This window comes from Cloeon dipterum, chromosome 2, assembly GCF_949628265.1.
Source record: "Cloeon dipterum chromosome 2, ieCloDipt1.1, whole genome shotgun sequence".
NCBI classification, from domain to species: domain Eukaryota; kingdom Metazoa; phylum Arthropoda; class Insecta; order Ephemeroptera; family Baetidae; genus Cloeon; species Cloeon dipterum.
Window position 1 is genome coordinate 3907021 of NC_088787.1, and position 27049 is coordinate 3934069.

Sequence of the window (27049 nt, forward strand, 5' to 3'; positions counted from 1 at the left end):
GCGCCGCGTCGACTTCTTTTTGGTTTTAGTGATTTTTTCTTAACGACGTGGCGCGGCGCACGTTTTGCCAAGCATTTGGCAGCTGCGTGTGGGCAGTGGAGCCCAATAGATAAATTAAATCAATACCACACAATGATTTCGCCTTTTCGATACTAATTGATCAACACGAAAAAGGTTTTATTTTTGTCAAAATTCAATCGCTCGTCCGATCGTCGACCACGAACCCTCGTTGGATACGTCTCGGTCTAGGCTTCAACCTGCCCTACCCTGACGACCTTTTTCAGGGAATCAGACCTGACCTCTGCTCCCATGCCGTTTTTTTATGCTTTTTTCGGCAATTCCGAGCACGTTTGACGGTGCTCCGCCAAATTTTGTGCATCACGAAATACCACTAACCCTCGCCATGTCGCGCCACCTGACCTCGCGATTCTCTACGGTCAGTGGCCCGCAGGGCGCAAGACACTCGACGGACCGAAGATCCTTCTAGCGCGCAGCTTCTCGTAATTGTTGTATTTTGGAGAATTTTGCTATTTTACCTCCGCTCAGTCTTTCAATTAGAGTGCTAAAATGAATGAAGGATTTTATTAAATAATTTTAACGCAACAAAATTTACTATTGATCATCACGAATAAATATCGGTGCTAAAACGAGTTTTTAGTCAATTTGATTTTTTTATTTTTGCTTTCAGCTCGAAAAAATGTCTCCGTTCTTAGTTGCCATCTTTTTGCTTGGCCTGTGCCTGGCAAACGCCGTCAACTTCACAACCGTCTACGAGTGGGAGCGGGACACATTTGATTTCGTCTGGCCATCAGGAGCGGACAGTTCAACTGGACAGATTAAAGATAAATACAGTCCGGAGAATGTTTATCCTAAATACATGGCTGTTTTTGGACAAAGGCTGTTTCTAAGCCTCAATATGGAATCAGGAATTCCCGCCACACTGGTGTGGCTGCCAACGAGCATCAAATCGACTGCACCTCCAAAGCTTGCTCCTTTTCCATCCTGGCATTTACATGTAAGTCTCTAAATCTGAATTAAAAAACCCTTTTAAGCTTCTAATAAAATAAATTGGGAAAATTTGACGAGAAATAAACTCGCATATATAACAGAAAGTATTTTAACAGTGACGACTAATATGTTGGACGAATTCTTAAATTACTGCGTAATTTTACTGATTAACAGTAAAATCTAATATTTTCTCCCCAATTTTTTTCCTTTTATATATCAGTGAGGTTCAACGCTAAATTATACAGTTGGAATGATTTTCTTTTAATTTTTGGAGTCTGCCTCGTACTGGACGAGACAAAAGGCAGAGAGCATTCCGTCCAGAAAATATAAAATTTTTAAAAGTATATTTAGTGAAATAATTTCCTTCTATGCGAATTTATCACTAATTTTCGATTAATTAATAAAAAGTCTGCTGAAATTAATAGTTTTTATTTCTCTTGCCAGGAAAAAGACAACTGCGAGAATATTAAAGAGGCCAAAGGAATGGAAACTGACACTGATGGCCGGTTGTGGGTGCTCGATGAAGGTAGCAGAAATTGTCCAGGCAAAATTTGGATATTCAACCTGGTCAACAACGACACAATCGAGCGCGTTCACCACTTCCCGGACTCAGTCGTCTCTCATTCATATGATAAAAGGTGGCTGCACGATATCGTGCTCGACAAAACGCAAGACGATTATCTTGCGTACATCACGGACTCAAGATCTGAGCGCATCGTTATTTATAGCCGTATAACGGATAAATCCTGGACAGCTATAACACCAGTAGCAGGCAGAAAATGGATTTCCTTAGCCCTCTCTCCTAACAAGGAAGCGAGGCAGTTGTACCTTGGAAGATATGATTCCAAAGAACTGTACTCGGTGTCTGTGTCTGAGCTGAAGAATGAAGGCGGAAGCGCTGCTGTCAAATTCATCGGCGAGTGGAATGGAAACCCGTACAGAATGTTAATCGACAGTTCCAACGTCTTGTTTGCTGCCTTTTTACGGGAGAATTACCTCTCCAAATGGAATATATCGGTGCCCTTTATTCGTGAACAGCGATTTCACGAGGTAAATATTCCCTTTGAGAAATTTTTGTTCTGCCCAAGAAATATTAAAATTTAGTAAGATCCAAAAAATAAAGAAAAAAGTTGATAGCTTTTATATCACGAAATAATTTTTAACATTGTCACCTTTTTATGTACACATTAAAACAATTGACGAACCCTGTTTCCTGTTTTTGGCAATTTAAGGCAGATCTGTTGTCACACGGGCAAATTTTCGTGGCAATTTGACTGTAGAAATGTAATTTCAACATTAAAAGTCTCCTTTCATTCCTGACAATTTCTGCTTTCATATCGGCTAACAATATCAAATCTCTGAACTCTTTTAGGCCGGAAATCTGGATGCTGCTTGGCCATTTACTTTTGCTTTGGACACGAACGGAACAATATGGATGGTGGAGCGAAAGGAAACTAGGAGTGGGAATAGTTATAAACTACTCAATGCTGCAGTCGGCGCGAAATCGAAATTATTCAGCACATCCACAGGTGAATAAAACCCCAGAGTACTTTCTATTACGAGGATAAAATAAAATAATATTATTTATTTACGCGTGTCTACACTTTAAAATAGCAAATAATTGCTTTTCAGACATAAAATGTTGTTAATTTCATGTGCAGGAAAATAATCTATTTAAAGCTAAAAATTTTACTGAGAGACGAGGAAGAGAAACTTGTCATTATGTTATCGATTAATTCAGTTCTTATGGCTTTAATATTCAAAAGATTAATATTTGTCAATAATTCTTTGTTCGTACTTATTTTTCAATTCAAAACCTTAATATTGCTTCAATTACAGTTTCTGCAACCCTTGATGAGACCTCAGCACAGCAGGAAATCACAGAATCACCCTCATCATCCCTTCGTGAAGAATGCACCCCTCCTCCCTCTTTAAAAACTGGAGAAGCGCACAGTCTACTCGGAGTCTTCTTTATCAATCTGAGTCCCCAGAGTTCTTTAATTGGGAAGTCCCAACAGCGCCCACAAAGTTCAGTCTCTCTCCCGTTCCTGATCCTTTTGCAGACCTGTTATTGCGTGGCTGACCCTGAGAATGGGAAGAACGCAAGCCTCTTTCAGGCACATTTCGATGGATAATCGTCCGGAAATGTCCTTTTTCCAGAATAGAGAGGGGAACCGGGACGGGTTTTTGGTCCCATCCCAAAAAAATAATCCCGTCCCCGTCCCATTTTTTCTCTCAGGTTCGTGCCTGTCCCTGTTAGCTCTTATCATTGTCCCTGTTTAGTCCCCCCTCGAGCCCTTTCCTGATCCGTAATTTTTCGAATTTCTACTTTTCTTTTAAAATTAGCTATTTTTGCAGGGTTCGCCAAATTTGCAATGCGCAAAAATGCACCACTGGTTTTTTGTGCCAAAAACCAGCTGGAAAAACCCACCAGTCTCGGGTTTTTCCGCATTTTTCCGAATTTAACCCGAAAATAGTCAATTCTCGCTTGAAAAGAGTCTGAAATTTCAGAAAATTTTGCAGAGTTAAAATTTTTAGTCTCTTGGTGGAACCAGTGGCTCTAATACTGATTTTGGGGATTTTGAAAAATCCCTATTTTTGGTCATCCATCATGAGAATTTTTTATTTTCCATAAAAACGCATGTGCTTCGAAAAAAATATGCGCAAAATCGCGGAAAAACCTCCGAAAAAGCAGATTTTTTGCTGAGAATCTTTAGGCTTTTAATGCTGCAATTGATGCCGAAAAAACTGTCCCTCATCCCGCTGCAGATTGTCCCTGTCCCGTCCCTGTCTCGAAATACAAAATTCGTCCCTCAGGGACGGGACGGGAATCCCCCAATCCCTGTCCCTGTTCCCCTCTCTAGCCAGGAAACACAAAAAGTTTTCCGATATAAAATTAAGTGTGTTGCTTTTTAATTGTGGGTTAATTAAAAAACCTACAGATGATCATAACTCTCTATTGCTTAACAGAATAATCTTTTATGTGTAGGAATTTTTCTAGCTAAATAAAAATATATATTGCAATATTCCCTTTATATAATTAATCTGTGTTGGTTTTTCTTAATCTAATCCATTTATAAATCTAGAGACGACGTTCCTCACAAAAAGCGTATCAATTCAATTTTTATTAAGATGCTCAAGCTGAAATGAATGACGCTCTATATTTCCTATTGTTATGCAAATTGCTCTGCGCTTTTGTCTAGCCAGTTGCATACATTTTCAACTACACTGGTGATTTGCGAGGCAGAATTTCTGCTGTGAAGATAAGCGCACATGGCAGCAAAAATCACGGGCAGCACTGGAGGCTGGAATTGCGACTTTCGAGAATATATCTCTTCATTTTTAAAAATAAATTAGAGCATTTCTGGTTAGGGGACGCTGAAAATGTCACAAAATTAGTTCAAATAATGTTATTCATATGAGAAAACAAGAAAATCACGTTTTTCAAACTTCAAAATCTATAGCCTCCTAAGATTTTGATCTGATCGACTCGTATTGTGTCATAAAATGATGTCGGATAAATTTCGCGTCGACTCTAGTGTCATTTCTTTACTTTATCCCTGACGAAAGGTACTGGTAGTGAAGAATAGACAACCTCTCGGAGCCATTAGCTCCAGTCCTTTGGGTGCGATTTTACAATTCCGCACAACATTAGCTTCTTATCGGTTAGTAAAAGCCGAATCTCGATTTTCGAGGTCCAGTAGAGGCCCGCTAATTCCCAAAATGGGCAAATCGCCCTGAAACCTGAAATGCTCGCAAAATTAAAAAGAACTCTCAGAAAAATCTATAATTTTTGGTTAAGAGAGACTAAAAACTGGAGCCAATTAACAGATTTATTTAGACATGACATTTATTCAGAACGTTAGTAGTCCGAGTAATTTTGCGAATGTCGCCTGTAAAAATTATCACGCGAAATGACGTCATTTCCGACCTCCGACCCGACGAGTTATCAAAAATAAAAGCGCATTTTAGACGCTCGCTCAACGTCGACAAGGCTGGCTCAGCTGACAATTGGGGGCGTTTTTGCTGCATTCAAGGTAGAGAAATCATTTCATGCTGGTCAAATTTATTGCTACTAATCCGCTACATTGTTGCTTTTGATTTTTGTTAAATATTAAAAGAATCCATAAGCTAAATTCAAAATAAAGATAATTTTGACCATTAAATATTAAAGAATTAACGATTTTCTGAGATTTAACGCAGGCAGAACCATAAATAATGAAGCATTGGAAATTTTGATTGATAAAATTTTGCTTCGGTTAATCTGGAGCAGTGGAGAAGAAGCGTTTCCTCCGTGTTTTCCTTTTTTTATTATTAATATATCTGGACACGAAATGCTCGGCTAACTCTCGATTTTTAACATTCAATAATATTCAGGTCAATTTCATTGATTTGAGCGAACCGGAGAACCGGGAGCGAGCGAACTGGGGAAGCGATTACACGAACAGGATGTACAGAAAGATCGAGCGCCTTTTATCGTCCCACAGCGCGGATTTTTATGCTCTCTCACGCAATCGAGTCGACAAAAATTGAATCAAATTTAACGTGAAAATCATCACTAACGAGAATTAAAGGACACACATTTTTGAAGGGGAGATTTAGAACGTTGACTGCGCATTAAAATAATTGTATTTTCATTTTCAGGTCCGAATTAATTAACAATTAAGTATATTATTTTTTAGCATTTTTCAACCACTTTCTGAAAATCACCGCGATTTATGTTCCAACAACCAGTTTTTAAAAGGCTCGAATTATAGCAGGCAAAGCCATCGCCCATTTCTCAAAAGCTCGGTTTATTTTTTCCTTACTTTACTCATAATACTGATTTTTTCCCATACTGTCTGGGCGACCCGCGGAGGTTGCGCGTCTCCGAACGTTATTTTGCCGAACCGGGAAAATCTGGCGTTCCCATCGCAGGGGCCCCGCGAGTGAAACGTCTCCCTATCATTCTGGGTAAAAAAAAATTGCCAAATCGGCGTGAATCGCCTTGAAACTTGCCAAGTCGACGCGGGGCGTTGCCGAATGAAGTGCCAGACCGTCAAAGTCGCCCTGCAGCCCACAAGACAATTAAGAAAAAAAAATAATTTTGTTTTTATTTCCTCCGCCCAGTCTTTTATTTAGAGTGCTAAAATGAATGAATTTGATTTTTTTATTTTTGCTTTCAGCTCGAACACAATGTCTGCGTTCGTTGCTGCCATCTTTTTGTTCAGCCTGTGCCTGGTCAACGCCGTCAACTTCACAACCGTCTACGAGTGGGACAAATTCGATATCATCTGGCCATCAGGAGCGGACACTTCAACTGGACAGATTAAAGACGAATACAGGCCGGAGAATGTTCATCTTCAATTCATCACTGTTTTTGGAGAAAGGCTGTTTCTAAGCATTGGCATGGAATCGGGAATTCCCTCCACTTTGTTGTGGCTGCCAACGAGCGGCACGTCGACTGCACCTCCAAAGCTTGCTCCTTTCCCTTCCTGGCATTTATATGTAAGTCTCTGAATTAAAACCGTTTTAAACCTCTACAGTATTAGAGTAAATTGGAAATTTGACGTGAAGTAAAACTCGCATTTCACAGAAAGTATAGTATTTCAAGAGTGACGACTAAAATGTTGGACATTAAATTCACGAATTACTGCGTTTCTGAGGCAAACTCGAAACTTTGAACCTTTATACTCCTTCGAGTTGTTTAGTAAAAATTATTATATGATAAATATGACAGTGAAATCGAATATTTTCTCCCCAAATTTTTGGGTTTTTTTAACGATGTTCAACGCAAAATTATCGAATGGGAAATGGTTTAGAAAATAAGTTTTTTTTTAATTTACGGAGTCTCGTACTGAACGAGACAAAAGGCAGGGATCAATCGGTCCTAAAAATTATTTTTAATGTATTATTTCCTTGATTTTTCATGCTGCTTTAAGAATTTATCTCTAAATTTCGATTAATTAATAAAAATTCTGCTTAAATTAACAGTAAAACACTGTTTTTATTTGTCTTGCCAGGAAAAAGACAACTGCGACACTATTCAGGCGGCGAGAGGTATGGAAACGGACACTGATGGTCAATTGTGGGTGCTTGATGACGGTAGCAGCAATTGTTCGAGTAAAATTTGGATTTTCAACCTGGTCAACAACGACACAACCGAGCGCGTTCACCAGTTCCCGCCCACGGTCGTCTCTAATTCATTAAATGACAGATTACTCCTTGATGTCGTGCTGGACAAAACGCAAGACGATTGCTTTGCGTATATCACGGACTTGAGATCTGACCACATCACAGTTTACAGCCGAAAAACGGACAAATCCTGGACAGTTGCAACACCAGGGAGACGTTGGTTTTCCTTGGCCCTCTCTCCTAACAGGGAAGCGAGACAGTTGTTCCTTGGAAGAGATCGTTCCAAAGAACTGTATTCGGTGTCTGTCTCTGAGCTGAAGCATGAAGGCGGGAACGCTACAGTAAAATTAATCGGCGAGTGGAGCGGAACACCTTACAGAATGGTAATCGACAGATCCAATGTCTTGTTTGCTGCCTTTTTAAACCAGAATTACCTCTTCAAATGGAATATTTCGGAGCCCTTTACAGAGCAGCGATTTCATGAGGTAAAAAATTCCTTTCAAAAACTGAAATTTCCGTATGCTCGTAATGTGTTAAAATTTTGTAAAATCCTCAAAATAAAGGAAAATAGCTCTAATATCAATAAATTAATTTCATCATGATTTCTAACATTTTTACACATTGATACAATTGGTGAATCGTGTTTGTTGAAATTTTATTTAAAGGTTAAAAGTCTTTTTTTATTCCCTTATTATCAGGTAAAACAAATTCAAATCACTGCTCTCACTTTTAGTTCGAAAGACTTGATGCTTATCGGCCATTTACTTTGGCCTTGGACAAGAACGGCAATTTATGGATGACGGATAGTGATGAAAGTAGTGGATGGATTGTCAATAAGACTAGGCATAAACTACTCAAGGCTGCAGTCGGCGCTTCCACAGGTAAATTAAATCAAATATCGCGCTTGACCACATAAATTTACTTAATATTTGTCTAAAAAGACGGGTATTTTATGGAAAATAGCCTAGACTGGGTTTCAGATAAATTTAAACTGTGTTTTAAACGATTTTTCTTTATTTTTTATTTCCACTCTTCTTTTATACTACCATGTCCATTTTTTCTGATATTTATTAGCCTATTTTCACGGCGAGACTTAGAAATGGGCACCGTTGAACTCGTCTCAACTTGCCCTGGCAAGCTGAAAGGGTGTTTACCCTCCACCCCTAAGATGCCATACTTTTTTTTACGATTTTCGAGGGTGTTGAAGTATAGCTGCCGAGGGGTGGAAGGTAGACACCCCTAAACCTGGTCAGGGCAGGTTGGGACGAGTCCTACGGTGGGCAGTCTTTGCAATTCTAATGGCTAGAACCCGAGATTCGGAGTTGCTTTTTGAAAAATTCCTCTTCAGTGAAAATTAAATGTTCTCTTAAGAAAATTTGGTCAGTTTTATTCTCTCAGAAGATAAAAAATGTATTTTTGCTACAAAATCAATGATTTTTAAGTCAGTTATTCCATCTAAACTGGCTAAAATGATTTGAATTTTGAATATTTACTCATTTATTTGCTTAATTTTAAATTTCAGTTCATAAAATATGTCCAATTGATTCGATTTTAGTTTCTGCAACCCTTGATGAGACCTCAGCACAGCAGGAAATCACAGAATCACCCTCATCATCCCTTCGTGAAGAATCCACCCCTCCTCCCTCTTTAAAAACTGGAGAAGCGCAGAGTCTACTCGGAGTCCTCTTTATCAATCTGAGTCCCCAGAGTAAATTTATTGGGAAGACGCAGCCCCGCCCACAAAGCTCAGTCTCTCTCCCGTTCCTGATCCTTTTGCAAACTTGTCATTGCGTGGCTGACCCTGAAAATGGGAAGAATGCAAACCTATATCAGGCGCATTTCGAAGGAAACTCTTGCGGAACTGTCCGTTTTCCCGGACAATAAACAATTTTCTAATATAAAATAAAGTTTGTTTGCATTTTAATTAATGGTTAGTTTAAAAAAACCTAGAGATGATCATAAATCTATATTATTTTGCCTTTTTTCAAGTTGTATGAATTTTTCAAGTTAAATAAAAATTTATCCTCTATATAATAAATAAAATTATGTTCGTTTTTCTTATATAATCTATTTTTAAATCTAGAGATCTTGGCCATGTTAAAAAATCGTTTTCAATACTTAATTTTGTAATAAAGGCTTGCAAGAATTTCTTGAAGGTTCTGCCTTGCTTTCTTAAAAAAATTGGCAATTTTCTCGAAAAGATGGAATTTAAAATTTACAAGCTTGCAATAAAAATAATATCAGCATAAACAGCAGAGCGTAAAAATTGCTTTTGTTTCCCTTTATTAAATATAATAGTTTCATGCTTGCATTACGTTTGACATTTTAAATTAAACAGCCAGCTTGACATTTTGCTGTGCGTTAGAAATTCCTTATCGCAATTTGTTTAAAAATCAATGTTCGTGTTAATGCTGAAATGTAAAGCGGTGCATATTTCCTCTTCTTATGCAATTTTCTCTGCGCTTGTGTCGAGCCGGTTGCACACATTGTGAAGCAGAATTTCTGCTGTGAAGCGCACACGCATGGCACTGAAAATCACGGAACAAGTTTTGGAGGCTGGAATGGTGACTTTCGAGGCCAGCCACAAAAGGAGCAGACAGGGAAAGCACACGAAAAATGCTCGGCTGGCTCCATTCAGGTCGGGGTACCCTGAAAAAGGTCGTCAGGGTATTCCAGATCGAAGCGCAGACCGAGACTTGTCCGATGAGGGTTCGTGGTCGTCGATCGGACCAACGGCTGAATTTTAATAAGAACAAAACCATATTTTTGCGAGTAGGAGTCTATACGCGTGGGGAAAAAAGACGTGAAACATGTATTTTTTAATTTTTCCATGGGCGGAGACCAAAATTGGTGTGTTTGCGAGCCGGGCTAAGGGAATGCCCAAAATGTGCAGGCTGCAGCAGCAAAACGGAAAAAAATTAATCAAATTCCCAATTACCACACTCGAGATTTGAGTTTCTGTTTACTCCCCGCGGTGATTCAATCGCTAAAAGGGAAAGAAATTGAGCAGGAGGTCGGCGGGGTGCCCATTTACGCTGCTCATTGAGGCACCAACAGCAAAAAAAAGCAAATTTTTGATAAAATCGCCAAAATTCACCAATGGCTAATTTTTGGTTAGTATAAAATTTACCTCAGAACTAAAACCTATTTATTGAGAAACGCCTGGCGAGCAATTCATTAGCGACTCTCTCATCGCCTAAAAAAATTATCACGCGAAATGACGTCATTTCCGACCTCCGACCCGACGAGTTATCGAAAGTAAAAGCGCAATTTAGACGCTCTCTCAACGTCGTCAAGGCAGCGTCTCGGCTCAGCTGACACTTGGGGAGCGGTTTTTGCTGCATTCAAGGTAAAGAAAAGGTTTCGTGTTGGTCTCTTTTAATGAAACTCGTCTATGCTTTTGATTCGGGTTGAAAATTAAAAATCCAGCTCAGTTCAAAATTAAATTTACATATTATTGCATTGAAATATTTTTTGACCATTATTAATTTTTTTTGTCAAGATTTTCTGAGATTGAATAGTTAGTAAGAATATTGACTGATTAAATTTTGACCGTGAAAATTTGAGATATCCCTACCAGGCCTCGCAAAAATCCGCATTTTTCCGAAAAAAACCACTGCATTGCAAAAGACTGTTTTTTGCGGGTTTTTCTACAACTTTGCAAATTTTCCCAAAACATTCTTATAGAAAATAAAAAATTATCATCATTGATGAACAAAAATCAGTATTAAAGCCACCGGTTGCACCAAGAGACTGAAAATTTTCACTCTCAGCGTGATTTTCCTAAATTTCAGACTCTTGGAGCGAAAATTGACTATTTTTGGTTTAAATTACGAAAAATGAGGTGGGTTCTTCCAGACGGTTTTTGCGCAATAACCCAGTGGCGCATTTTTGCGCTTCGCACCACTGGTGAACCCTGTTTCCTACGTGTTTTTTTTTTTTAATTTTTCTGGACTCAAAAACTGCCCGGCTATTTTACTTCAGTTTGTTTCTTCATGATATATTTTCATTGGAGTGAGCGTCCGAGATAAACGGGTTCAAGTTCACGGTGGCAGCGATAACGCGCGCGAGCAGGACGTGCAGATCGAGCGCCTTTTTATCGCCCCACAGCGCGGATTTTTTGCTTTCGGACCCCAAATGGAATGCCATTTGTTCCACCCGACGCTGATGACCAACACGGGTCTGCGTACCAATTTTGGGATTTTTCGAAACAATAGAAAAATTAAAATTCGATTTTTTCGTGTTTTTGGGTTGGCCGCACCGACCAAGAATGGTTTTATTTTCTGCAAATTTCGACCGCTAGGGCTATCCTCGACCACGACCCCTCATCGGATAGCTATTCGTCTCGGCTCTCATGGGTAATACCCTGACGACCTTTTTCAGGGTACCCAGACCTGAGATCGCTCCAGAGGCACGTTTTTGATTCTTTTTCCGCAATTTTGAGCAGAGTTGGCTTATTTTATGTATATTTTTTCCTAACGATGTGGGGCGGCGCATGTTTGGCGGAGCGTTTGGCAGCTGCGCGCGGGCAGTGGAGCCCATATGATAAATTAAATACCACACAATGATTTTTTGAAGGCTGATCCTTGCGCCTTTTCGATACAAAAAAAGGCTTTATTTTTGTCAAAATTCAACCACTCGTCCGATCGTCGACCACGAACCCTCGTTGGATACGTCTCGGTCTAGGCTTCAATCTGCCCTACCCTGATGACCTTTTTCAGGGTATCCGAACTGCCCTCCGCTCCCGAGCTGATTTATTTGCTTTTTTCGGCAATTTCGAGCACACTTGAGGTGCAAGGCCAAAACGCCAACCCTCGCCAGGTCACGCTAAGGTCGCGCCACTTGACCTCGCGAGTCGACGCGAGCGGCGTGATTCTCTAAGGTCAGTGGCCCGCAGGGCGCTAGACACTCGAAGGACCGAAGATCCTTCTAGCGCGCAGCTTCTCGTAATTTTTGTATTTTGGAGAATTTTGCTATTTTACCCCCGCTCAGTCTTTCAATTAGAATGAAGGATTTAATCAAATAATTTTAACGCAAATTTACTCTTGATACTCTTTTTATTTTTGCTTTCAGCTCGATCACAATGTCTGCGTTCGTTGCTGCCACCTTTTTGCTTGGCCTGTGCCTGGCAAACGCCGTCAACTTCACAACCGTCTACGAGTGGGAGTGGGACACATTTGATTTCGTCTGGCCATCAGGAGCGGACAGTTCAATCGGACAGATTAAAGATGAATACAAGCCAGGCAATGTTTATGCTGCACATATGGCTGTTTTTGGGGAAAGGCTGTTTCTAAGTCTTGATGCGAATCCCGGAATTCCCGCCACTTTGGTGTGGCTGCCAACGAGCGACACGTCGACTCCACCTCCAAAGCTTGCTCCTTTCCAATCCTGGCATTTACATGTAAGTCTCTAAATCTGAATTAAAAAACCTTTAGAGTCTCTATTAAAATAAATTTGGAAAATTTGACGTGAAGTAAATTCGCATTTCACAGAAAGTATGTATTTCAAGAGTGACGACTAAAATGTTGGACAAATTCTCAAATTACTGCGTTTCTGAGACAAACTCGAGACTTATTTGAAGCTTCACTCTTTAGAGTTATGTAGTTTCTCCCCAATTTTTGTACTTTTTTATATCAGTGAGAGATTCAACGCAAAATTATACAGTTGGAATGATTTTCTTTTATTTTTGGAGTCTGCTCGTCCTGGACGAGACAAAAGGCAGAGATCATTCCGTCCAGAAAATTATTTTAAGTTTTCAAAAGTATATAGTTAATTAATTTCCTTCTTTAAGAATTTATCGCTAAATTTCGATTAATTAATAGAAAGTCTGCTTAAATTAATAGTAACTGTTTTTATTTCTGTTGCCAGAAAAAAGACAACTGCGACACTATTCAGGTGGCGAGAGGTATGGATACGGACTCTGATGGTCGGTTGTGGGTGCTTGATGAAGGTAACAGAAATTGTCCAGGCAAAATTTGGATTTTCAACCTGGTCAACAACGACACAACCGAGCGCATTCACCAGTTTCCAGACTCAGTCGTCTCTCATTCATATGATAAAAGGTACCTGCGTGACATCGTGCTGGACAAAACGCTAGACGATTACCTTGCATACATCGCGGACTCTCAAATTGAGCACTTCATCGTTTACAACCAAAAAATGGACAAATCCTGGTCAGTGAAAACACCAGGGAGACGTTGGTTTTCCTTGGCCCTCTCTCCTAACAGGGAAGCGAGGCAGTTGTTGTACCTTGGAAGATATGATTCCAATGAATTGTATTCACTGTCTGTCTCTGAGCTGAAGAATGAAGGCGGAAGCGCTGCTGTCAAATTCATCGGCAAATGGACTGAAGACCCTTACAGAATGCTAATCGACAGATCCAATGTCTTGTTTGCTGCCTTTTTAAACCAGAACTACCTCTTCAAATGGAATATTTCAGAGCCCTTTACAGAGCAGCGATTTCATGAGGTGAAAATTCCCCTTTAAAAATCAAAACATTGGTTTCTGCCGTACAAATTTGAAAATTTTATAAAACCCGAAAATTATTTATAAAACCCACCACAAAACCCACAATTTCTGCTTTGTTATCGGCTAACAATATCAAATCACTGCACTCTATTAGGTCGGAAAACTGGATGATGCTGTTAATTGGCCATTTACTTTTGCCCTGGACACAAACGGCATTTTATGGATGATGGAGAGATATGTAACCGTGGGTAGGATTAGGGCTTTGAGGCATAATCTACTCAAGGCTGCAGTCGGCGCAGGTAAATAACATTCAAGTGCACTTTCCATTGCGAGAGAAACACGGTAAAACTTTGTGCTGAATTTTTTAGATGTAGGAAAATTTCACTTGCTTATAGTTCGACATCTTTGGATAAAAAACTCATGTATCAATAAAAATTTCAGTGCGTTTATTTTTTGTCCCCAAAGAGAAAAATCCCAGCAGTTAAATGATATATACTGTTTTTAAAATAGGTGGCACTTTTTAATTTTTCACCAGTGGTTAGCAGGGTTCGCAAAAACCCGCATTTTCCGGGAAATACCCACTGCATTGCAAAAAACTGTTTTTCGCATTTTTTCAAAACACATGCATTCTTATTAAAAATAAAAAATTCTCATGATTGATGACCAAAAGCGGATCTTTCAAAATCAGTATTAAAGCCACTGGTTGCACCAAGAGACTGAAAATTTTCACTCTCAACGTAATTTTCCGAAATTTTAGACTCTTTTGGAGCCAAAATCGACTATTTTTGGTATAAATTACGAAAAATGCGGAAAAACTCAAGACTGTTGGGTTTTTCCAGCCGGCTTTTGCACCACTGGTGAACCCTGGTGGCTATAGCGCGGCGCAACTCGGCGTTTGGCTGAGACATCTAATTTAAAATACAATTTTTTGGTCTATGCTGAGTCTAATCCCTCTCCTGTTCCTGATCCTTTTGCAGACTTGCCATTGCGTGGCTGACCCTGACGATGAGAAAAATGCAAACCTCTTCCAGGCACATTTCGATGGACAACCTCGTTTTCCCGGACAGCAAACAGTCTTCTACTGTGAATATCATAAAATAAAAAGTGCGTGTTGCATTTTACTTGGGGATTAATTAAAAAAAAACATAGATGATTATAACGCTTTATGGTGTATCGCTTTTTTCAACATGATAATCTTTAATTTGTAGGAATTTTCGATTTAAATAAAAAAATATATTGCAATATTCCTTATATAATTAAACTGTGTTGGTTTTGTTTATCTAATCCATGTTTTAATCTAGAGATTATCAGTCTAATTTTCTAATAAATGTCTACGAAAATGTATCGAGCGTTCTGCCACGCATAATTAACAATTGTTGGCAATATTTTCTGAAAGATAAAGCTTAATCAAAATAAAACTTTTGTAAACAGGGCCGTAATTTTGTTTCCGTTTATTTAATAAAATAATTTAATGCTTGAATATACGTTTGACGTTTAAAATTAAACAGCCAGCTTGGCATTGCTGTGCGTTGGACTGTCATTTGCTTAATTTGTTAAAAAATCAATTTTCGTGTTAAAGCAGAAATGACAGGCCTTCCGTTATGCAATTTTCTCTGCACTTTTGTCGAACCGGTTGAATACATTGAGAGCAACTCCACTGATACTTACAGCGAGGCAGAATTTTTGCTGTGTAGATTTATTCGCCAACTTGGCGGTGATAATCACGGGACACCTCTGGACAAGTTAGTTGGAGGCTGCAATTGCGACGTGTTCAGGTTGCGTGACCTGAGGAAGGTCGGTGTCATTTGAGGCTAAAAAATAGCCCATAAGTTTCCGCCAAATGTGCTCGAAATCGCTGAAAAAGCATTAAAAACCTTCCGGGAGCGGATTTCAGGTTGGGGTACCCTGAAAAAGGTCGTTAGGGTATCTCAGGCCAACGCCCCGTCCAAGACGTGTCTGATGAGGGTTCGTGGTCAAAGATCGGACAAACGGCTGAATTTTAATAAAAAAACAAAACCATTTTTCGCGTGTGCGCTAGAGAAAAAATTGAAAAAAAAAATTCATTTTAATTTTTCAATGGGTACAAAAAATCTCAAATTCGGATTGCAGACCGGTGTTGGACCTACGCATGCGATGAAACATGCAAGAACCCATTATAGCTCCCCGTCCGGAAATAATTGAATTTTTTATTTTCCATTTTGGCCAATTTCACAATTTGATTGAGTGCATTCGAGTGGCTTTTTATTAATTTTTGTAATTTTGTAGCCACGGATCTCGTGAGGAAATTAGTTTGAATGTCAGAAAACAAGTGTAAAAGGTAAGGACTCGAGTGAGGCGAGACACAAAAATATCAGCATTCATCGGGTGCGAGCACAAAACCAAAACAGAGCGCCGGATGGCCACTATAGACGCCGGACAGACGCGAGCAACGCGGAATTTGCGCTGTCGGCGTGAGCTTTGACAACGCCGTGACAACAGTTGCCTCTCTAAAACACACTGAACCATATAGTAGAGGGAAGCAAATAATTCTCTTGTATTTTGGAAATTAAAACAAGGAGCAAGCGCCTACTTTTATTGCTTGGGTCATTCGAGGCGGCTGCGGCAACACCGCCGCTGTTAAATCTCAGGTCACGTGACCTGAGCAAGGTCAGTGAAGGGAAAGGTCTCAAATCGTGGCCGAGTATTGCCAATGTGCTTGAAATTACTAAAAATAATTGTAACGATGAGGAAATTTATAATTCAGGCACGTGGAAATAAAAAAAGCTGGCTGGCTGGCGCAGATATAAAATACTGTTTTTTTCTAAAATTTCCCAAAATGTTCAAAGGCAACACATTTTTATTAAAAAAAAGGATTTAAATATGATTTTTTGTTCTTTCAGCTCGAATAAAGTGTCTCCGTTGGTTGCTGCCATCTGTGTGGCCAACGGCGTCAAAACTTCATAAACTTCACAACCGTCTACGAGTGGGATGAATTCGATTTCACGTTGTGCCTCCTTCTGTCCTATGTTTCCTTTTAAATCCGAGCGATGGCGCTGAAAACTAAACCTGGCTCAGGTGCTTTGGAAGAATCAGCTGTCTCTTTGCCACCAAATATGAGCTTTAAACAAAAAGTGTCCAATAATAAGACGCACGATGTTCTGTTTGACTAGAGACTTAGAAAACTGATAATAATGTATTTAATATTGAATAATAAAGGATTGGTTATTATTTAGTTAATTAAGACTTTTTGCGTTTTCCCTCTACCACGATTTATTTGAAAGTAAAATACAAAGATTGCAGAATTAACGCTTATAACTACAGAAGATGAAGTACAAAAGAGGGACAAAAGGGGATAGTTGGATTGAGCAGAAAATATGGTTCGTACATCGAATATGTCTCTACACCTACAGTTCAACACAGGAATGGAAAACAAATATTACAGTAGCTGAAACCGTTATAAGGACATCTAATCATGAAATAATAGTAATCCAAATCAAACTCTAAATATTTTTAACAGATGATTATTACTCTCGACAAATGAACGGACGTTTCTCACGCACTTTCCATGCCATGAATCGCTAATAAATGGAGTTTCATCGACTTTTCACCCATTAATTTTCCACACACGTTACACGATTTCAGTTTTTTTCTCTGCAAATGGGTACATTTTTTGTGTAAAGCCAGAAAACGTGAAGATACAAACTTCTTCTGGCACTCACCGCATTCGAATTTGCGTTCAATCAAATTGTGTTTCGAAGCCAAGTGGTTTTTCAAGCGTGAGAAATCAGTGAAGCTTTTTTGACAGTGCGCGCAGTGCTTCAAATTCAGTTTCTTGTGGATGTGATTCAAGTGGATTTTCAGTATGTTTTCACTTTTGTAGAACCTTTTGCACGGCTCGCACTTGAATCCAAGATTTTTGTACTGCAAACCAAGCCAAGAATTGTTTCTGTGTTTCCTTTTCACGTGGTAATCCAACAAAGCAAGAAATTTAAAAGCCTTTGGGCAGTTGTCACATTTGAGAAGAGTTGTTTTGCACTTTTTCCAGTGCGACTGGTACAAACCTGAGCATTCAAATTCATTCTTGCAGCGCTTGCAGTTCATTCTTTTCAAATGGCAACTCATGATCCCAACAGCAACATTTAAGTTGCAAATTGAGCACATCCGCAACTTATGATTCAGTCTTTCATGTTCTGCTAAAATCTGCCTTGTAGAAAACATTTTGCGGCATTTTTCGCACTTGATTGTCTTTGTCAAATGCAAACAAGAAACGTGGTACGACAAGTCCCATTTAGTTTTAGATTTGTGCTGGCAATAATGGCAGTTGAAGGCTTTTGCTTCGTCTTCTTTCTTGTGAACAGCTTCAAAGTGGACAGTCATTTCAGGTTCGGTTTTGAAATAACAGAGGCAACCCAAGAATTTGCATCTAACGCGAAACTCAGAATGAACCCGACGGATATGCTCTCTAATGTGTGAGGATTTCCGAAATTTTTTCTCGCAAAAATTGCACTTGAACAATTTCTTTGCTTGGGACTTTTCATGCACTTCCTTGGTATGGCTCTCCTTTTCCTCGACAGTGTGGAAATATGTGAAACATTTATGATTGTCACATCTGATGGCATTCTCGTGCATACATCTCATGTGACTGCTAATGTTTGCGACAACTTGTCCACAGTAAAAGCATTTTCTCCCGCAATCTCGATCGTTCGGCAATGCCTCTTGCTCTGCATTTTGTTCCTTCTCGCTTTTCGGCATCTCAATCTTTTCAAGCTGCACCCAGCACTGCTCTATTTTTCCTTCTGAAACAATTAGTTTAGTTCAAATAGAGTTAAAAGCTAAAATTTTAATCGTTAAAACTTATTATATTAAAATACATCTCGACACATCATTTTTGGAGATAGATATTGAAATCAAGGTCAAAAATACCGTCAAACGAAGTAAAAGCATAGTTTTAGCAGCTAGTTGTCGTGAAACTAAATTATGTATAAAACAAAGATACTTCTCAATGTATTGTGATCGCATTAGGTACTATGTTTTTTGTAAGCCCTATATTACATAAATCACATTATTGTTATTCTGAATTCAGTATTCTTTCCTATTGTCCCCTTTGCTACACGTCATTAATTGTGCTATTAATACGTTCCATTCTAGTTATGAAATAAAATATACAATCTCGTGTACCTAAATATTTCCTCCTCAGCTCCATCTCCACGTCGTCCAAATAATCCTGATCCGGTGGCCACCATGGCAAAGCTTCAAACTCGCGAACATCTCGGGATAGAAACCTTGAAATAAAAAATACGTCACTATAATGAAAATAAAATTAATTCAACTGCTGCTCACTCCGCGTGCCAAATGCAAAAGTAGCAAATTAGGTCGTGATCCTCGATTTCCTCTGCAAATTCGTAGCCGCAGACGTTCAAGAGCCAAGTCTGCAGCTTCTCCTTGTCTAATTGGACAGCCTGGACAGCGCCGTCCGGCGTCGGACGCTCACAAACGCGGCAGAGCGGCTTTACCAGCGGCATCACGGCAACTCGAAATGGCGCGAATGAGAACGAAACAGCTGCAGTTCGTCAGGGTAGTCAGGTGGATTACAGGGTAAACGAAAAGGAGAGGGATTTTCGGGACTAATACTTCAGCAAGACAATCGATCATATCAAGGATTGAAATATAATCTTGAAGCAAATAAATATTGTTTTTCTTTCCAAAATTTTTACTCTCACAAATTATGATAATCTGGTTAAAAACAGTGTTTGTGTTTAGGTAAATATTTAATCTCCTAGTCTGTCTTTCTATTCCAAATAAACGGGAAGGATGAAGGCAATAGTTCTCTCTTTTCTCTTTGAAACTGAATGGCGCGCCGAGAAACTGAAATAATTGGCCTCGACGGTTAAACGGTTGCCTGAAATCAGGGCCGGATTGGCCATCGCAGGTGTACCGGTTGGCTACTGTCAAAATAGGCCATAGAAGCCAGCTCCAAAATGAAATGGGTCAATAAAGGGCTGGCAGAACAAGCAATACCCTGGTTGAATTTTTAAGCCTGTCCGGGCCTGCATGGTTGCCATTATTTAATTTATTTTCGCTTCGTTCCATAAGTCCTGAATCTCACCACTTTGCACCAAACATGGTCTTTATTGAACACGAAATTTAAAGATTTTTATGTTTAAACCCTGAACCACATGTTTATAACTTTTATTTGTCTTTTTACTTGTTTTCATTTTTGGCCTGTTGAAAATATTTGGAATGAAATATAAAAACCAGTTTCCAATCAACCTTATTTTTTAAATTTTTATAGATTTCCCCTTGACCGGAGATACATTGACTAATGGGTAATTTTTTTCTCTTAAACGAACTAAATAAAGTTTGCACGGAAGCCAGACTGGGCCTTAAAAATATAATTTAGTATAAAGTTTTTAAATGCAATAAAAATATTCTGACTGCTAAAAATTCTCTATTTTTACTAATTTTTGCGCAGCCTCTACACTTACATTCAGTCAGGTTCCCTTTTCCTGACTGAGAATGTCATACATTCATCCATTTATTGGTGGCGCTGTTGGCCTACTTCCTCCTACCTCCACCTCCACCTCCCCCTCCTCCAATCCATTCGTTGCTGCTGACGTCACAAATGAGTCGCGAGCAACTTTAGTTGCTGGTTGCATAGCCTGCTCGATCTGAAGGCGGTAAAAGACAAACAATGCTATTCATCACATTGAGAAAAAGAAGCAGCTCTTTGCGCCTGCAACAATGGCCCGGCTCAAGTATGAGAAAGCAAGATTCTCGTGGCGAAGAATCAGCCCACGACAACAAAACAATCGATACCCTCGTTCTTCGCATTCGCACCAAGTGTGACGTCAGCAAATTGTTACCTCTCTCTAATTCAATCACTGCACGCCACGTGTCTCTGTGTTCCAAGCTCGACTCAAATACAAAGTGACAGGCAGTATAATTTTCTTGAATAAGAACGGAAAATTAAAATTGAACCGCAGATCTGAATTTTGCTCTTTTATTCACGCAGCTATCTAGCTTGTAAAATGTGTTGTTGGCTTGCTGTCCCATAATTAAGACTGGTGGACAAAAAAACGCCTGAAAGTAAAGATTCATGACTCTGGTTTTCTTTTTAAATTTAAATAAAACAATTTAGGACTAAAAGCTTATGCTCTTGGAAAAAACATAGAACTTGCCTTTACTTAAATACAAAAATTGATTTTAATTTTAAACTTTTGTTTTTCCATTTTATAATCATAATATAAAGCATTGTTATAGTAGTTGTTAGAATTCAAATAGATGATTCATCCTTAATATCTGTGGAAAAGGTTTTCGTTGATTTCTTAAAAAATAATACTCCTGTCAGGAGTTTGCCTGACGAGAATTCGATCGATATTAATGTTATCGATGTAAACGATGTACTCTATTAGGGCGCCCAAAGGGGAGAGCAAAGGGAGGAACCTGAGCTATAAAACTACCCCGCACGGAGAGGGCTAGAGACATTCACGCATTCTGAGCGCCGACTCCAGCAGACTCTCCTTCCGACAGCAGACCGTGCACGACGCTGGCTCTTTCTTTCCCCCTGCTCCACCTTTGGGTAGCCGCTCAGTAGACCTTGCGTCGACGTCCACTACAATAAATATCCAAAGAGGTATGGATTTCAAAAATATACGACCTGCTTTGCTTTACGACGTGCTGAATGAGCCGTCAAGGCGTCAACCCTTTTAGTAGCATGGCTATGAGAATAGGCTCACGTGACTCGCGCTGACGAAAAATATCCAGCAAAATTCCTTGAATGTTTAAGATTGAAGGAAAAATATTCGAAATTCCTCAAAATTAGAAAGCGCATTTTCGTGAACTTGAACGACCTTTCTTCTTCTCTTTACAATTCATTGCTTTGAAGGACCTCGCTCGGAAATGTCGTCCGCGAGGCCACTCTGCGTTTTGTGCGAGCGTCCGACGGCGGACGGCGCTGTCCAGGCTGTCCAATTGGACAAGGAGAAGCTGCAGACTTGGTTCTTGAACGTCTGCGGCCACGAATTTGCCGACGAAATTGAAGATCACGACCTCATTTGCTACTTTTGCATCTGGCACGTTGAGTGAGTCTATTAAAATTTTATTTTTTTTATTCGTTACTCTAATTTGTATTAAAAGGTTTCTGGCCAAACACGGCTTGTATTTTGGGGCTGATTCTTGGTGGCCTCAGGATTTGGATTATTTGGATGACGCGGCAAAAGAGCTGCGGAAATTTTACTTTGGTAAAATTATTTAAAAACGCGTTCAATAAAAAACATTTACTTCACTTTTATTTCTTTTCTAGATGGAAAAATTGAGCAGAGCTGGGTTCAGTTGGAGGAAATTGATGAGTCAGAGAGCGAAGAAGAAGAAGAAGAAACTGAATCAGAATCCGGAACTGAGCAAAAGAAGAGAAAATGTTTGTACTGCAAGAAGTCATACAGATATAGTAGAACCTTGGCTTACCACGTAAAGAACGCGCACAAGAATGCAATCAGGTGTGAAAAACGAAAATGTGCCACCTATTTTCACACAATTGAGGAAAAAGCAGAGCAAGTCAAGAACTTCCACGAGAGGCCAAAAGAAAGAAAAAATATTCAATGCTGTTTTTGTGAGAAGAAATTCCTGCGCAATGATCACTTCCATAAGCATGTTGGTCGTGTTCACGCTGAATTTACGGTGAAGTGCACTTTCCGAGGTTGCCTAATTTACTTCAAAACTGATGATGAAATGAAATCCCACTTTGACTCAACTCACAAGGAGATAGACGAGGCCAAAGTCCACGAATGCAATTATTGTGGGCATAGAGCAAAGCAAAAAGTACATTTGGAAATTCACATTACTGCGAAGCATTTGCCGAAGACAATCAAGTGTGAAAAGTGCGACAAAAGGTTCTCTTCGAAGATATTGCTTAAGATTCATGACCATCGAGATCATTCTTTCAAAATTTGCTCAATATGCAATGCAGAAGTAACATCGCAAAAATTCCGCCACCACCTAAAAAAGCAGAAATGCCGACGCTGTAAAAGCGTTTTTGACTGCTCAGGACTACATCAAATGCACCGTGAAACTTGCAATAAAACTCTGTTTAAGTGTGAAAAATGCGCAAAGACGTTCCAAATACTTTCCCTGCTGGAATACCACGTGAGAAGATCACACAGAAACAACTCCTGGCGTGGTTCGCAATACAAGAATCTCGGCTTCAAATGTAGACCATGCAAGATGTACTACAAAAGTGCTCTAACCTTGAAAAATCACCTGAAATACACACACAGCACAGCTAATTTGAAGCAATGCGCGCACTGTCCCAAACGCTATTCATGTCTCACATCGTTGAATTACCATTTAGCGACGAAACACAATTTGACCAAGGGTTGTTTTGAATGTGATTTCTGTAAGAAGAAATTTGTCTGGAGAGATCATCTTTTAAGGCATATTAAATATTCCCATTTGAATCTCGCCCGTGGAAAGTGCACATTATGCGGCAAGGAAATGCTCATCAGTAACATGGAAAGACACCTTCTCAATTTTCACGATCCACAATAATCCACTTTCAGTTGCAATGCTTTCAAAAATTTACTTGTTGTAATTAAATCCGAAAAAATATTTTGTAATTGCTTTGAAATACAAATTTTCGCTCATTGATTTACTGTGTTTGGCACGCTTCATCTTTCATATCACCAAAATTGTTGACAAAATATATGCAACCGGCTCGACACAAGCGCAGTTCAAATTGCATAACCAGAGAACAGTTGCAGCGTATTTAATTTGAGCTAGAACTTCAAAATAAATTAAATTTTTAAACAAATTGAAATCTAAAATTGAGAAAATGTCAGTCTATATATAACGCACAAAAATGTCAAGCTGGTTGTACCATTTTATAATTAAAACGTAAAGCGTAGAGGTAATTATTTTATATTTAGTGAAACAAAAATTACCTAAACTCTATTTAGATTGCAGCCTTTTGAATTCTAAGCATTACCTTACCGAGGAAATACCCAGCAAGAGTAAAACTAACTTTTAGGGTTTAAGTTGGACGCTCGCAAACGCGGCACAGCGGCTTCACCATAGCGGCATCACGGCGACTCGAAATGGCGCGAATGAGATCGACACAGCAGGTAGTCAGGTCGTCAGGAGATTTACAGGGTAAACGAAAAGGAGAAGGATTTTCTGGAGTAAAACTTCAGAAAATCAATCGATTTGAAAGGGTATAAGTAACGATTGAAGCAATTATTTATTAATTTTTTTACTTCTTCATTGTCCCCGCACTTAGGGATATTCTGGTTATAAAAAATTGTTCATGTTGTACGTATTTTGTAACTCCTAATCTATCTTTTATGTGTATAAATTAAGTGGCAAAGGTGAGGGAAAAATTGTACTTTTATTTCTTTCAAACTGAATGGCGCGTCAAGAAACCATAATATGCCACGACGGTTGGACAGTTGCCATGTTTTCCGTTAATTAACTCATTTATTCCTGAAGTCCAGAATCACACTAGCAAGGAATTTCTGGTTTTTATTGCAATATATTTAAGAAACACTTATGTGATAAATCTAAGAAAAACTTGTTAAAATTTGACATTTGTATATGTATCGTCCTTTTCAATTTTTTGCCTAAAAAATTTTGTATTTAAAAATCACTCATATAATAATTTTAAAAACCGAATTGCAATCAATCACGATGAGATTTAATTTATATGGATTTCCCCTTGACCAAACAAATCGCTTGCTGAGTAATTTATCTCTGATCAACTTTACACCATTTGATATATGCGCATGAATGAAATTTTTCTTTAATGCGAGAATAGGTTTTTAAATAAAACCAAATATTGATATGAATTTTTATCATAAGTATTAATTAGATTACTACAAATAAATTTAAATTAAATATTCAACTGTTCTTATTAATCCATAGGTAAGTGTCAAATTTCTTAAAAAAATATTACATATATATGTATAGTTTTTGGAAAGTGTTTGAGTCCGTTAAGTGAGTCACAATCAATTTTATTTTTAATTTTTGCGCAACATTCCCACTTTCTGATTGTATCATTCATCCATCCATTCAATGGTATTTGGTGGCGCTGTTGGCCTTCGCCCTCCTCCCCCACCTCCAGTCCATTCGTTGTTGATGACGTCACTCGAGTCGCGTGCCACTTTTGTTGCGGGCTGCATAAGTTGGACGATCTGAAGGCAGCAATCTGCACCGATAATAGTTCGTCAATTTTGAAAATGTGAAGTGCATTTCATCAAGTAAAATTAACTTTTTTGATATCAAAAATTTTATTAGAGATTGAAGTTACAAATGTCGCAGAAAGCAGAAATTGCGATAGATGATCGATTTCAAAAATGGATACAAAGAAAATATCGTTGAAGAAGTGTACAAAACTTTGCTTTTCCATCCCTTGATCTTAAGTGCTAATCTGCTTAACTGTGTGAGGCAAACAAATAATATCAAACGGAAGAAGAAAATTATAAATGGCGGTCGTGCGAAACACGATTAGCCAATTATGTAGTACTTTTGTTTCTGTTGTTCTAAGGGTAATTGGCAGACATTTTCTAGAGCCTTTTAATAAAGTTCATAGTTACGGATTGTCTATGCCGTGAACTGTCAGAAAATGTCTTTTCACACTTTGGAGAGACATTGATTTTCCGCACACCTTGCACGCTTCCAGAATTTTGTTTTTCAAATGTGTATTCCTTTTATGTTTAGCCAGGAAATACGGGGAAACGAATTTCCGTTCACACTGATCACATTCAAATTTGCGATCAATCAAAAAGTGTGTCATGGCCAAGTGGTTTTTCAAGTATTGAACACGAATGAAGCTTTTTGGACAGTGTGCGCAGTGCTTCAAATTCAGTCTCTTGTGAATTTTATCCAAGTGGAGTTTCAGTAGTGCTTCACTTTTGTAGTACCTTCTGCACGGCTCGCACTTGAATCCAAGATTTTTATACCGCAAACCGAACCAAAAATTGTTTCTGCATTTCATTCCCAAGTGGTATTTCAGTTCAAATGGAAATTGGAAAGTTTTTGTGCAATTTTGACAGCTAAATAGAGTTTGTTTGCATGTTTTATAGTGCGATTGGTACAAACCTGAGCATTCAAATTCATTCTTGCAGCGCTTGCAGTTCATTCTTTTCAAATGGCGACTCATCTCTCCAACAATAACATCTGAATTGCAAATTGAGCACACGCGAGACTTATGATTTAGTCTGACATGTTCAGCCAAAATCTGCCTGGTAGCAAACATAATTGGGCATTTGTCACACTTGATGGTCTTTGGCAAATGCAAACGAGAAATGTGAGTCAACAATTCCCATTTAGATTTAGATTTGAACTCGCAATAATGGCAATTGAAAACTTTTGCCTCATCTTCTTCCTTGTGAACAGAATCAAAATGTTCAATCATTTCTGGTTCGCATTTGAAATAACAGAAGCAACCCAAGAATTTGCATCTAACGCGAAACTCGGAATGAAATCGATGAATATGCCTTCTAACGTCACTGGACCAATGAAACTCTTTCTCGCAAAATGTGCACTTGATCAATTTCTTTGCTTTGGACTTTTCATGCACTTGCTTGGTGTGTGTCTCTTTTTCTTCGACAGTGTGGAAATATGTGGCACATCTATGATATTCACACCTGATGGCATTCTCGTGCATTTTTCTCATGTGTCTACTAATGTTTGCGACCATTTTTTCACAGTAAAAACATTTCCTCCCGCTCTTTCCACCTTCAGTCTTTGCCTCGTTCACTCCATTTTCTTCCGTCTCAATTTTTGGCAGCTCAATCTTCTCCAGCTGCACCCAGCACTGCTCTGCTTTTCCTTCTGAAACCATAATATTTTTAAATTAGACATATTGATTCATGAAAAAAAACATTAAAACATTTTTGTTCTATGCATTTAAATACAAGAAAAAAATTTACCAAAATAGATTTTGCGTAATTCCTTTAGGGCGCCGTCCAGCTGGAAATTTGGTGGCCACCAAGCACGATTATCAAATTCAGGTAGTTGTCTGGTTAGAAACCTGGTGAAAATGTTAATTTCAGGAAACATAATCGCATTTCAAAACTCACTCAGCGTGCAAGATGCAGAAACTGCAAATCAGATCTTCGTCCTCGATTTCATACGCCAATTCATGACCACAGACGTTCAAGAACCAAGTCTGCAGCTTCTCCTTGTCTAATTGGACAGCCTGGACAGCGCCGTCCGCCGTCGGACGCTCGCAAACGCGGCAGAGCGGCTTCACCAGCGGCATCACGGCAACTCGAAATGGCGCGAATGAGACCTGAACAGCTGCAGTTCGTCAGGGTAGTCAGGTGATTTACAGGGTAAACAATAAGGAGAAGGATTTTCTGGACTAATACTTTAGCAATACAATCGATCATAGTAAAGATTTAAATATAATCTTGAAGCAAATAAATATTGTATTTCTTTCCCAATTTTTATTTTTCTCACATATTGATAATTTATCTAAAAAGGTGTT

General features: G+C 38.9%; 2 protein-coding genes across 2 annotated transcripts; both read left to right on the top strand.

The window, feature by feature from the left end:
- Positions 1-403: 403 nt before the first annotated feature.
- LOC135937376 (protein yellow-like) lies at positions 404-2062 on the top strand. The gene is made up of 4 exons (XM_065480527.1): positions 404-436; positions 689-1015; positions 1453-1976; positions 2047-2062. The coding sequence occupies exons 1-4, from the start codon at positions 404-406 to the stop codon at positions 2060-2062; spliced, it is 900 nt and encodes a 299-aa protein (XP_065336599.1).
- An 8336-nt stretch (positions 2063-10398) lies between these two features.
- Positions 10399-15021, top strand: LOC135936543 (protein yellow-like). The gene is made up of 5 exons (XM_065479394.1): positions 10399-10471; positions 12196-12523; positions 12991-13590; positions 13745-13889; positions 14568-15021. Exons 2-5 carry the CDS (start codon positions 12206-12208, stop codon positions 14585-14587), a joined length of 1083 nt encoding a protein of 360 aa, XP_065335466.1. The 5' UTR covers positions 10399-10471; positions 12196-12205; the 3' UTR covers positions 14588-15021.
- Positions 15022-27049: the final 12028 nt, after the last annotated feature.

Coding starts and splice junctions, on each gene's coding strand:
- LOC135937376 (XM_065480527.1), top strand. CDS start 404: ATGTCGCGCCACCTGACCTCGCGATTCTCTACG. Junction 437..688: donor TGACCTCGCGATTCTCTACG/GTCAGTGGCCCG, acceptor TTTTGCTTTCAG/CTCGAAAAAATGTCTCCGTT. Junction 1,016..1,452: donor TTCCATCCTGGCATTTACAT/GTAAGTCTCTAA, acceptor TTCTCTTGCCAG/GAAAAAGACAACTGCGAGAA.
- LOC135936543 (XM_065479394.1), top strand. CDS start 12,206: ATGTCTGCGTTCGTTGCTGCCACCTTTTTGCTTGGCCTGTGCCTGGCA. Junction 12,524..12,990: donor TCCAATCCTGGCATTTACAT/GTAAGTCTCTAA, acceptor TTCTGTTGCCAG/AAAAAAGACAACTGCGACAC. Junction 13,591..13,744: donor CAGAGCAGCGATTTCATGAG/GTGAAAATTCCC, acceptor GCACTCTATTAG/GTCGGAAAACTGGATGATGC.